The sequence below is a fragment of the Podarcis filfolensis genome (genome assembly GCF_964270895.1).
Source record: "Podarcis filfolensis genome assembly, chromosome: 1".
Taxonomy (NCBI): domain Eukaryota; kingdom Metazoa; phylum Chordata; class Lepidosauria; order Squamata; family Lacertidae; genus Podarcis; species Podarcis filfolensis.
In genome coordinates this window covers 52,205,502-52,218,390 of record NC_139604.1, presented here as the reverse complement: position 1 = coordinate 52,218,390, position 12,889 = coordinate 52,205,502, and the positions used below count along the sequence as shown (strand labels likewise).

The 12,889-nt window shown below is 43.3% G+C and overlaps 2 protein-coding genes across 3 annotated transcripts in view; both read right to left on the bottom strand.

Moving 5' to 3' along the window:
- The window catches only part of LOC310747095 (uncharacterized protein), a 34,875-nt gene extending 34,616 nt beyond the window's left edge, over nt 1-259 (bottom strand). Inside the window, exon 1 of the mRNA XM_083581429.1 lies at nt 136-259. The gene's annotated coding sequence lies outside the window, so the exon portion shown is untranslated. The remainder of the gene's footprint in view (nt 1-135) is intronic.
- A 3,039-nt stretch (nt 260-3,298) lies between these two features.
- On the bottom strand, nt 3,299-12,785 carry LOC310751646 (uncharacterized protein). 2 transcript variants are annotated; one of them, XM_083591035.1, is made up of 5 exons: nt 12,656-12,785; nt 10,872-11,034; nt 9,731-9,840; nt 8,195-8,245; nt 3,299-5,016 (listed from the first exon to the last, which is right to left on the bottom strand). In XM_083591035.1, exons 3-5 carry the CDS (start codon nt 9,756-9,758, stop codon nt 3,377-3,379), a joined length of 1,719 nt encoding a protein of 572 aa, XP_083447161.1. In that variant the 5' UTR covers nt 9,759-9,840; nt 10,872-11,034; nt 12,656-12,785; the 3' UTR covers nt 3,299-3,376. The 2 variants fall into 2 exon arrangements, with proteins under 2 accessions (XP_083447161.1, XP_083447162.1); XM_083591036.1 differs by lacking the exon at nt 8,195-8,245.
- Nucleotides 12,786-12,889: the final 104 nt, after the last annotated feature.

Genomic DNA, 12,889 nt, shown 5'->3' with positions numbered 1-12,889 from the left:
TGCATCCCTGGAGACATAGACCTCATTTGGCTTCTTCCACCCTCTTCTTGTGGAGTTCTGTATTCATCTTATTGTTTCAGGAGGGAGGGAGAAGGTGCATGCTATCTGCACCATGAACTCAATGGCTCTTCATACCTGCCCAAAGCCTCTGTTTCTGCCTCTGGCTGCCTTGGACATAGGAAAGGACAGCAGGACCTCTCCATCATCCTTTTGCATCTACCCTCTCTTGATGAGCATATACTGCAACCAATGACAATCTTCTGCAGATTGTGATGTCAGGGGGGTGAGGCTGCAAGCTCTTGGTCATAGCCCAAGTGTATGGTACTTGGGAGGGGTTAGTAATTGAGGGAGGGGGACTCCAAGCCAGGGCATCACCATGTGACAACTGGAGGCTGGGATTCATCACAGACACAGAGAGGAAATGGTAAGGAATATATGGCACTGTGTGTGATCTGTTGTACGAAATGACCGTATGAAACTGTGAAATAACATCTCTGTAACACAAAGTCATGCAGCATTTCTGTGAGTCCCTGAATAACACTGTTTTGTCATTGGCTTCCCATTGTGTGTAGGGTTGGCTAGGATCCACCTGCAGCCAGACATGACAGGGCTCAGTTCTAGAACATGCAAAGGAATAATAAAGAAGAGTGTGTGTCTGAGCATGTGTCAAGTATTCTTTTGCTCACCCTGAGGAACTACCATCGATCTCCATGTGTCTGGGATGAATGAGCATTAATGTGTCAGAACACATGGCTTCCAAGCTAGTCTGAGTTGCATCATCGGAATTTAGAAAGAAACCTCTTCTTTACATGTGGTTACCCCAGGCACTCTGGACGACTTCCAACATATATAAAAACATTAAACATAAAACATTAAACATTAAAAAAAAACTTCCCTATACAGGGCTGACTGTACCTCAGGTTACAAACACCTCAGGTTACAAACACTTCAGGCTGCAGACTCCGCTAACCTGGAAGTAGTACTTCATGTTAAGAACTTTACCTCAGGGTGAGAACAGAAATTGCACGGCGGAGGCGGGAGGCCCCATTAGCTAAAGTGGTACCTCAGGTTAAGAATGGTTTCAGGTTAAGAACGGACCTCCGGAACAAATTAAGTTCATAACCAGAGGTACCACTGTACTTGTCTCCTTGGCTCAGGGTCGCATAACTCCACACCCGCCAACATTTTTCCAATGAAAATAAGGATGTCCTAAGGAAAAGCAGGACATTCCAGGATCAAATCAGAAAGCGGGACAGCTTCTGTAAATCTAGGAATGACCCTGGAAAATAGGGACACTTTGAGGGTCTGCAGTAAATGCCTGCTTAGGTGTATGGGAATCAGAGGTAGGTCCAATTATGACGATCAGTTGGCTGAGGAGTGTTATTTCCCTGATCATGAGAAAGCCCATAATTTTGAGGTGCCTTTGGGCTTCAAAGCTAGGGAAAAGCTGAGGTGGTGCCAGCAACTGATATTACAGAGGTGCCCCCCACAGTCTGTCACAATCTCAATTTTTTTCAATGCCATAGAAAGCTAAATCTGTGAGTGTTGGACAAGTTGCTTTGGATAACAACCTAACCAGTTGTTCCTATTTGTGCTTATAAAAGTTCACACTGCAATGAATCAAGGTGCCTTGGTACCCTCCTCTTGTGTTTTTCGTTCTGGCTCATCCCAGAGGGAGATAATCCATGAATTTTCTCAAGCGAAACTGTCGGCATGGTTGTTAATAAGTGATGCATGTCATGTAATGAATAGGTGCATATAATTAATAGGTAGTGCATAGAGTGTCCCAGTGATTCCTGAGGTAGGAAGCTTCAGACAGGCCATAAAACAATAATGATCGTGATTGACATACATCTCCCAAAGGATTTGTCCTGCTCTGCTCCTGTTTGCAGAGTGATAAATGGGGGGGGGGGGGGGAAATTATGCAACAACAAAAACAAACCTCTTGAAATATGTTCATGCACTCAGTCACAACTCATGGCAGTCACAATCCATATTAGAGAAAATACCTTTAGCAGGTCAACCAAAATAGTGTACAAGCATTTGACTTCTCTGGAACTACATCAGGCTAGATGGCAGACAGAAAGCAGAGTAAGGGTAGGAAAAAGCCAAGCAACCTGCATCTGATTACAGTCTCAAGATGGAGTGGGGGAGGTGGCAGTAGACATTCAAAACAGGCTAGTTAAGTACTAGTCAGGTATCAGGTTACACTAAGACCTCCTGGGGAAAAGAAACATTCCTAATGGCTGATCCCCCATCTCTTCAATAATGAAACCTGAATAAAACCTGGATAATAGCCCCTTAATGTGGTGCCAGAGATAGTGGACTCACCCGCCTGTATACTTTGTAATTAAGTCTTTAATAATGCTTCCTACTAGTTTTCCCAGAATAGATGTTAAGCTAACCATCATATAATTTCCTGGCCCCCCACTGGATCCCTATCTCAAAAATTGGTGTTACATTGTTCACTTCCTGTCATGGACATTTTATTTATATGCAGGGAGGGAACAAAACTTCTGTTGTTCTAAACACTTACTAGGGAAGTAAGTTCCAGTGAACTCACTGTGACAAATTCTGGATAAGCAGAGCTTCCATGTTCAAGAGCAGTATTCGACTGAATATCAGTTGATTGAGGCTGGGAGGCACATGCCATAAGAGGCCTACTCAGGGCTTTTTCGCCAGCTGGAACTCACCAGAACTCAGTTGGGCGCCATTGCCATTATAAGGTGTTCATGGCGAGTTCCAACATCTCTTTTCCTTGAAAAATAGCACCGGGCCTATTGCCTTCATACCCTGTTTTTGAACTTACTGAAGACATCTGGTTAGCCACTGTGGAAAGTCAAGTGCTGAACTAGGTTGTCCAGTGGTTTCATCCAGCTGAGGTCTTTGGATGTTCATATGTTGGCATCTTATGTAGGCATGGGCAATCAGGTCAGAAATTATGAGAGTGTCGAGGAGGAAAAGTAAATGCTGTGGGGATAAATTCAGAGAAAGCAGCAAGTGGCTTAAGTGTCGTGGATATTGGGGATAGACAACTATTTCAGCAAAAGGATCCCTGGGCCAAAGCACCATTGTTTCTCTCCACATCAGCCCCTGGTTACTCAATGTTCCCATTGCTGCATCTGTTACGGTAGTTCAGGGATGGAAAACCTGTGACCCTCTCGATCTTACTGGATTACAACCCCCATCATCCCTTGCTGGCTGGGGCTGAGGGATTCTGGGAGTCCAGCATCTGGGTAGCCTCATAATAATTCCCATGTATCTTGTTGAGTAAGAGCAAGCACCAAGTATGAACAAATAAAATTTGGGTTCCTGACCCTTCCTTTATTGTACTCTCAAACACTCACTCTTGGAGGTGCCCAGCACTCATCCGCACTCACAGGTTGTCTTGAAAGAGCTTGCACCAGCATTGGGAGCATCGCGGACATGAAGATGGGGCATTTGGGTCAAACATTTCCCCTTGGCTACTTAAATATGGAGACCAAGTCTTTCCATTATGAGCTGGAGCATCAATATGTGGAAGAAGCATGCTCTTCCTTGGATTTAACTGGTTTATTCTATTCCAGGCTTGGATATTTTCCCACTGGTTTACTTGCATGGCCTGATTCGTTCCACGTGGTTTTCTTTTAGCCGGAAGTGGTGCTTGGCCAACACCAGAGAACTCGGGGGCCCCACCAAAGAGAAACCTTGCTGTATTTTCTGCTGGACCAAGCCAGACGGTAGCTGGCACCTTCCATGTATAAGCAGGCATAGTGCTCTCAGTGTGCTGGGGATCTGCTTTGTTACCTCTCCCATCACTGTTTTGGACCTTCACCTTGCTCTTCCCAGCATTCAGCTGCTTCTTCTGGACTGCCATGTTGTTCTTCACAGCATGCAACTCATTTTTCTGGACTTTCATCCTACTCTTCTCATCATTCAGTGCCTTCTTTTGGACATTAGCCTTGCTCTTCCCGGCGTGCGTCTTGTTTTCCCCAGCCTGCAGCTCACCCTTTTGGGAACGTATTGCTTTTCCATCTTTCAACTTTGGCGATATCAACTTAGTCATCCTCCCTGACATCTCCTTACTTTTGATTGGTGAGGTTTTCCTCCTAGTGTACCTCAGGTGTCCAATACGTGGCTCCTGCTTGTCAGATCGTTCCTTCTGCCCAGCACACTGCTCTGTCCCACGATCAGGTTCATGTCCTGGATGGGATCTACGTTTCTGTGCTGAAAATTTCTCAGTTTGCATCTCATGCTTTCCAGGGGCGGCATCAGCTTCCCCATTCCAAAGCTTGTTCTTGGTGCTTGACTCTGACTTCTCATGCCGCTGTTTCATCTTCCCTTTATGAAGCTTATTCTCACCATGCAGCTCAGTTTTTAGCTTGGGAAGCTTAGCCTTCCCCGTATGGGTCTCCCAATCTTCACTCTGTTGCCTGGCCTTTTCTGCATAGGCCCCATTCTTCTCAGTTGGGGCTTTCCTCTTCCCATTGGTGCTCTCACTATTCTCTACAAGAGGTTCTTTACCAGACTTGCTGCTCCTAGTGTGCAATGCGCTGTTCTCGACTGGCAGGTTTTTCTCCCTAGTCTGCAATCTCTTTCTCCCATCCTGGGTCTGCTTACCCTTCCCGACTGGAAAATCCTTTTTCTCAGGAGGCAATTGGTTATGCTTTGCCCGGTGTCTTTTGTGAGGCTTTCTACGTGGATGCAAAGGAAGGGGCTTGCTAGGCTTCTGACCTGGATCGTTGGACTCAGAATCTGACTCTGAATTTGGTTCACTGGATTTGGAGCTTGACCTGCTACACTCAGAACTGGACTCAGAACTGGATTCATTAGACTCATCAGAGTTCAAGGTGGAATAATGCTCTGAACTCGACGACTCATCATCAGACTCAAATGTTGAGTCATCATACTCAGAACAAGAGCTCTTGTCATTCTCCACACTCAACTCGTCATCCTGAGAACTTGGTTTGTCTGACTTGGTGTGGTCTTTCTCGTCTACCGTATTACTCTTGTGTTTCTCATGGGCAGGCATCACACCTGCAATAAACCAAATTTTTAGTCTTGTGACTATTTTGCTCTGTTCACAGGACAAATCTAAGCCTGATTTCTATGCAGTGGAAACTGTAGTCTGTCAGACTGTAGTCTGACAGGTTTTTCACCTTGGTTCCCTCTGCAACAACCGCCATGTTAACGGGGGGATAAGTCCCCTTTCTTATAAGCACACAGAAAATTTAATGTTCAAGGATGAATCTTCAGGCGCATAACAAATACATTTCCTTTAGTTAGTAGAACTTAAGCATTTCAGAAAAGAAGATAAGTGAAATTAAAAGCATAAGTCACAATTTAATATATCAGAAAGATACTTATACCCAACTTCGTTTGAAGGAGGTGCATTTTTCTAATCTTTCTCAATTATCAAAGAAAAACAAGACTGCATTCCACAAAATATACAACTTCTTGAAAGGATCTGATAATCATATGCCCAAAGTACATACAAGGCAACTTCTGCAACAATTTTGATTAAACATAGCTTACTATCATCAAAGCAAAATAATTTTAGCAACATCTAATAGAACTACATCAAATAAAGTTTCTTTCAGTTTTTTTAAGTGTATCTGGATGAAAGTTACATAGATATACTGTATTATAAAAACCTAACTTGTACAAAACTGTGTTTGGCTCACACCTGAGCATAATAAAAGTATAAGTTACAAAAATAGCATTGCTGTGAACACAACTTGTTCAAATAATCTATACAGCTGTTTTGATTAAGTCAGGCTAATTCAATATTTTCTCCTAAAAGGAGACAAAAGCATTTTGTTGCAAGATAGGAAATGGGGAATAGTGATGTGCTAGTTTGACACACAGGTTTGGGCTACCTTTGAAGGATGTTACAAAATCAGGAAGATGTCTTTGATTTCCATGTTAACAACTTTAATTGTGATGCTTTGGGGCAAGGTAAATTAGCTTATAGGGCTTGTTCTAGTGTTTCCAGAACCAATCAAAATGGATGCAAAAATGAGTTCAGAAGTGGGCCTATTTGCCACAGTTTATTTAAAGGACAGTTCAGTTAGTGGCCTGGAATACTCAGCACTTCCATCTTACTTGAAGGCAAAAATCAGCAAAGCTCATGTGCCAACCACACCATATTTCCTATAAGACCCCAAGGGTCTTCAGAGCCCCAGGGTGTCTCTTAGAGACCACCTGGTGAGCCCATTATTCTGAAGTGGTCAGGGCTCTTAGCATCATTAGACCCAAGTTGTTCTCTGTTCATTCATAGATAGATGGATCATTGAATTAACATATATGACAATACAAGCAACAGAAGACAAGAAAGATTAAATAACAATGGATGACTGGTTCATCAATTAATATATCATGGTGGTTAAAGTTTATTCTAATAGTTAACTTTTCCTATTAATCCCAATGGTATCTGTAGTGGTGGGATCTTATCAACCTCTACACTTCCTTCTCCTGTTTTCTGACTCACTACTGGGACATTCTGCTCTATAACTCCACCCACCTCTACCCTCTAAGGGAGCCCTGTCCCCCATTGACCCTTTCATTCTCCTCTATTTCTATACTGCCTTTGCTTTCTCCACCTTCTCTGTCTTCCTGCTCTCCCTTGCCTCCTACTTTAGCTCCCTCCTTTCGAGTTGCATCCATTATCTGCTAGCTTCCAGTCTCTCCTGCTTTCTCTTTAACCTGCTTCGGAGCACCATCAGGCCTGCCTTTAGTCTCTGGCTGTTCAGGCATCCCTACAGCTTTAGTGATGCTACCTTGCTCTGCCTGACTCACTTGCCAGCCAGACTGTCAGGCTGCAGGGCAGGCAGAAGAGCTGCAGCAATGCTAGTTCTCAACAGCATGTTATACCCTTAATTGGAAAGCAAGCTTGGGCTCGGCTGGGCAAACACCTGCTTAAGCAACCTTCTGGCCAGCTAAGTAATTGGTTCTCCATGAAGGAGTTGAAATTCCAAGCATAAGGAGCTGACTGAGAAAGTGTGTCATTAGCCAACGGGTTTTTGCCCCTTTTATTTTAGACTTCAAACATGTTTGGAAACATCCATTCTACATATTTTAAAACTAAAACTAAATTCTAACTAATATATGCAGATAAACCTGACACTGCTCATTAACATCTCCTAGCTGCTGATGCCTGCTTCACTCAAAATAGCACTTCCCATCTTTAAATGTTCAAATCCCAGAGGGAGAGATTCTGGGGAGCAGCAACCACAAATGGCGCTGTGTGCGTCTGGCCTATTGTTGGATGGAGGACACTGCTGGGAAGACAGCCAACAATAACTATGCAAAGGAAGGGGTGGAAACTGTTTATTAGATATGCCAGATACCAGCTTTTTAGCTCTTCTATAGGTCGAACCAGCACTTGAATCGTGGCTCCAAGGTTATAAAAAGTCAGCCAACACATTCTGCACAAGCTACAGCTTTGGAACAGTCGTCAAGGGAAGTTCCACTTGGAGTAGCTAAGCGCAAAAGGCTATGCAGTGCAGGTTATTGAGAGCTGAAAAGCTATGAAAATTAAAAAGTACATGACGTGCTTTGAAATAGGTTATAAACCTGTAACAGAGTGGTGGGCAGGAATAAGGCACCCACAACTGAGCTAGCTAGCTAACACCCAGCATGTCAATACAGCACTTTCTGTCATGCATCAGATAATGATTTTGATTATGCTCGATCTGATCTCTGTCTGCCAGGTCAACCAGAGGCAAACAGCATTCTTATATTAATTGTGTGGCCTCTGGCTGGCTGACCCAGGATTCAGTGCAGGTCAGCTGAGCTGACAACCTCAGTGGGATTAAGTCAAAGCTGGATCCAATTAGAAAGATGTTTCACTCTTTCCCTTCCGCTGCCTTGGGTCCCAAACACATGTTACAAGGAACAAGTGGCTGTTGCTGATCTCGGTCTCCCTGGTAACATGTAATTAAAAAAGAAGTGCCATGTGGCATTATCACACTCTGAATTTCTTCACCCCTGCAAGCAGCACCCGATGACATGGCACTGGAGCTCTACTTTAGCTAAATATTACCGGGGCAAGATAGGAAAGGCAGGTCACTGGCTGCCACACATTCCTCATCGCATGTTATTTGGCCAGTGGTTGCAGCTCTGCGGATCAAGAAGAGCTCCACAAAGAAACTCCTAATTGTGGCTTTCTCCATTTCCTCTCAGGAACGTGAGACTGAATTGTGAAATCACTCACCTTTTTCATTCTGTCTGTTCTGGAGGGAGCAATCCAGGTTACGCTTGTTTGCTGAAAGGCAGAAGATATACCTGAAAGTTCTCCAGCCCTGCTGCAGCCAGCTGCAAGCACTTGATTCAGGATTTGGAAAACTACCACCCCTCTAGGCACAAGGCATCCATAAACTGAAACTTCTTGTATTCCCCCCTCCCAGTGACTAACCAGCTTTTTAAGAAGTTAGGGATAAACAAACCTGCCAGTTTCAGTTTCTCTCCCTTTTAAAGTTTTTCCATCTTTAAATTCAATTCACCACATTCCTGCACCAGTTTGCTTTTCTTTTTTAAGTCTATGTGAAAATTCAGCAACATTTCTTCTAATATCTGTATGCCTAGTTTTTGCAAGCTATTTTCTCTTAACATGAATCATTTTTGTCTGTTGTTTTCGCTATATGCATTTTTACTTTCCTCTAATGTATACACAGGTGTTTGGGGGTTGTTGTTTTTTATTAAGAACTGCATTGCAAAATTAAGGTAAGTGTGAATTTCGAAGGACAGCTGCATTTTGGCTTGTGTTTTGGTTTGGGAAGCGCGAATAAGGTAGAGTAGCATTAAAATGCAAGCTGAAGCAAATTTATGCCCCTGTCCCTAGTTATAGTCAATTGCAGCAGCATAGGGAGCCATGAAAAGGTGCAGAGATGCTGGCAGCCGTCTAGAGAAGAAGGCATATTGCAGGAGAGAAGCTCTAGGCACCTACTTATAGGACATGGACTGATGGCGAAACTGCATGTTTCCCCGCAGCTCTACTACTTCAGAAAAGCACCCCAAAGCAATTCCCCAAAAGGAAGATGGAAACATTGAGGCACGAAGGGAACATCAGCCTCCTGTGCATATAATAAACAAAGAGGGTGATGCCTCCAGGCAGTCAGGAGATGTGTGTAGACTGCTGCTCTTTATCTATTGGGTTTGGACCAGTCTGAGGTGGGTTGTAGCAATGGCATCATAATGTTTGCTTTAAAAGAAAAAGAAAAGTAGAAAGAGGCCTGGGAGCAGGCAGAGAAAAAAGTGTGGGTATATATCCACTCTAAATATTGGTGCCATTTCTGTACTAGTTATAACTTGTTAGCCTCTCCCCCTGCAAACCTGGGAATTGCAGTTTGGCACAGGTGCTAAGAGAGATCTATCACCGGCTGGTTCCCACCCCGAACTGCATTTCCCAGCGTTCCATAGGGAGAAGACGGTTAAGCCCGTAGACTCTTAAAGCAGTGTCAATAGATCCGGAAAGAGAGAAGGAGAAGGGGAATATATATGTTAGAAAATAAAATAAATGTGGGTCCCATGCTGCAGGTTGGGGTTAAATATGCTTCTCAGGTGGGAAAAGACTGAAGATTACTGGTGTGGATTTCTAACCAGGATTGCTTCAGTGCATAGCACTGGTTGAAAAGACTCTCTCCCTCACTCTCTTGCTGATCAGCAACCAGGGTCAACTTGTGTTTCATTGGGAAACCAAGGCCCCAGTGAAGTGAGAACAGCAGAAGGGTCTAGGAGTCTGAGCCCTTACAGTTTGACAGCACTTTGTATGCTTCCATTATCTCCTTGGACTTCTCTTCAGCTTCCTTTTTGTTATCTGGGTTTTTATCAGGAAGCCACTTCTTCAGTTTCTCTCTGTACCTGTTCAGTTAAAGGAAAGGATGTAAAGAATTAGGTTCCAGGTGGCCTGTTTATTTTTTGAGCAATTCATCCTGATTTGTTTGCACAAAATTTGTGCAGAGGTTATACCACTCTGCCAATTGGTAATTATCTCCCACTTTCCAGTGCTTTCCCCATCACTTTTTTTTAACCGCAAAATTCTACAAATAGAACCAGGTTTGTTGTACAAGAGTACTGTAGTGCTCCTTGCTACTTATCACCCTGTACCCCTTCCTCACAGGTGGGTTATGTAGGTGCTATTTATTGCACAAAGGACATAAGATAGCATCTACCTGAATGGGTGAGAGATCTGTGCAAACCTCCTGACCCTCTGGAAACAACTTAGTCTGTTTGGGACCACCCGTTAACCACCTGGGCAAATATATATATTTTTGAATCTATTTCTGCAACTCAAAATCAAACACTTTGCCAACCCTAAAGAAGGAAAATGCGTACTTCATTGACTTCTGAAGGTATTAGAATTCAGTGCTTCCTCATTGCCCCAACATAACAAATCCCCATTCCTAGCCATTAAAAGTATATATAAGTATACTTGTGCATTTCATAATAGGTGACTCAGGATTCAATGCTGGCTTCTCTTTTGAAAACAGCACATACTCTTTTGTTATCTCATCTACACAACCCATTCATTCATTCATTCATTCATTCATTCTCCCCTCCTCTCTGCCTTATACACACAATGTAGCCTCTCCCTTCCCTAGGTGCATTTACTGAAGCCAACAGAAGAGTTTCTCCAGCCTAAATAAGTAATGGCGCAAAGGCATTTTTGGCAAGGGGGAAGGTTAACTTTTCCCTCCCTAGCTGTGACTCTGGCTTGAAAAGAAATCAATTAGGCTTGAAAACAAATCCTATTGGCTTCAGTAGGAAAGTCTTTTGAAGCCTAAATGTGATGCTGGGGATGAGGAGGGAAGAATGGAGGCTGTGAGCCAGACAGAGCTGCCTCAAGGCTGGCGGTTCCTCGGGCGAACGGAATGCTCTGAAGGCTGACTTACGCCGTTTTAATGTCGTGATGCGTTGCCCCCTGGGGAATGCCCAGGACTTCATAATAGTCCTTCTCATCTTTTGTCTGTCCTGTTGAGAGACTTGGAGGGACACTGGGGTGTCTTGGCTGACCAATGCAGGGCAGAGACAAGGAGACGCCGTAAGTACCTGGCCCTGCAGAATAGAAAGCAGAAGGAGAACTAGGCAGAAAGAGCAGGTTTACTGTCTTGACATTAGTCTATAAATTATAAAACCAGCTTCGATCTTGGATCAATGCCAATTATTTTAATTGATTTAAGTTTGTTTTTATACTTGTGTTTTTAATTAAGAATTATTTGCATTAGATTGGACTGTTATAGGATGTGTGATCTTTGCTGTGTATACGCTCATATCTATGGTTTTAAACTGCTTTGTGTATAGCAAAGTAGAAAAGCGGTATACAAATGAAAAATTTAAAAGCCATTGGTTTAACTGGGTGCATCTGAGAATTAGTCTTTGCCTTTCAGGGCCACATGCATCACTACAGGAAACAGAGTATAAACAGAGAATACATTTCAATCAGTATCATACCACTTCATAGCTACAATTCATAGAGTTCCCAGGGAAGAAGAACTGGTTGTAAAACCACTCTAGTAACTGAAGCTCTGTGAAGGGAATAGAGGTCTCCTAATTACTCTCAGAGCCCTTAACAAACTACAGTTCCCAGGATTCTTTGGGGGAAGCCATAATGTTAAAGTGGTATATTAGTTCTATAAATGTATGGTATGGATGTGGCCTAAGAAATGACATAGTTCCTCAGAGGGTAAGTGCTGTGCTATAGTTTTCTTCACTGTCAAATTAGCTGCATGTTTATATGCAGTGAATATTTCTTTTAGGCCACCAGAGCAAGCAACAAGATGCTTACACTTCACTGAACTGAAATGTTGCTTTAAAACAGAGTTCTCTAGCTGATGCCCTCCAAATGCTGACGAGTTCCAACTCAGTGGTCAGGGATGGGAAATACTAGAGTCCAGCAACATCTGGAGAGCACTAGCTAAATCGACCCTTTGACATGATTAGAGCCCAAGTCTATGACCTACTTGTGGGATAACCAGCCTCATATAACCAACATACATAAGTCTAATTAATGCACGAAGGAGTTAAGACCATAGAGTAAGCTGTCCTGCCAAGTTTAGTTCACTGTGGAAGGGACTAAGTAATCAAGGCTTTGTTCCCCTTCAGTCTTTCTGAGAAGCTCAGTGAGTGAAAAGGCTAACCGGGTTGCTACAGCTTAGCTGCATAGCTCTCACAAGCCACACTTTGAGTTCCTATACCAATAATTTAGGAACTTTCACCTCTGTAACTGACAAGTTTTACTGCCTGTGCAACTTTTTTCTGAATGCTGGATGGAAAAAAGTACATGAACCAGATCTTTGAAGAATTTGTAAGTAAACCAATCTTAACTTACCAAACATGTGGCCGTTGGAAGTTTTGGAACTCACAGGGGCATATTTTAAAGTTCTAACAGGCTATACATCCACATTTCACTTTGCTGCATATTTTGTGATTTTAAATCTCTGCTGTGGTTCTCTCACCAAAGAGTATTTGCCCCAAACGTAGAGCTTGGCATCCAGAAATTCTCCTTTTATACCTATTTTTTCCCCTTGAACCAACAATACTTAGCACAGCAGGGACCCTGGCCTTATGTATCAAAGGCGATTGTTTTCAGGTGGCATAAAATGAGCTAGTCAACCCAGGATGAAGGCTTGGTGGGTAGTTCCACTAAGTATCTGAACAGCTGAAACCCAAGCCCTACCTCACAGTCTCAATGGATTTTTCCTGATGATTGACACATCCTTTGGTATATTCATTTTCCATGTAGGCAGAGCCCTAGTTACTCAAAACTGCTGCCCGGGGTAAGAAAAGAGGAGCTTGATTGTGATGTCAGGGGCTCTGCAACTTGCACTCATGATTTGCGGTTGGCTGGCAACAGGCAGTAGGAAGTATGGTGTAAGCTCCAGGGCATCCTGGCCCTTAGGCAGAACCTCAT

Excerpts from the sequence above, each read along its gene's own strand:
- LOC310751646 (XM_083591035.1), bottom strand. The coding sequence starts at position 9,758 with ATGGAAGCATACAAAGTGCTGTCAAACT. Across the intron at positions 8,246-9,730 it reads ATACAAAGTGCTGTCAAACT|CAAACAAGCGTAACCTGGAT; the intron begins GTAAGGGCTCAG and ends TCTGCCTTTCAG. Across the intron at positions 5,017-8,194 it reads GAACAGACAGAATGAAAAAG|GTGTGATGCCTGCCCATGAG; the intron begins GTGAGTGATTTC and ends GGTTTATTGCAG.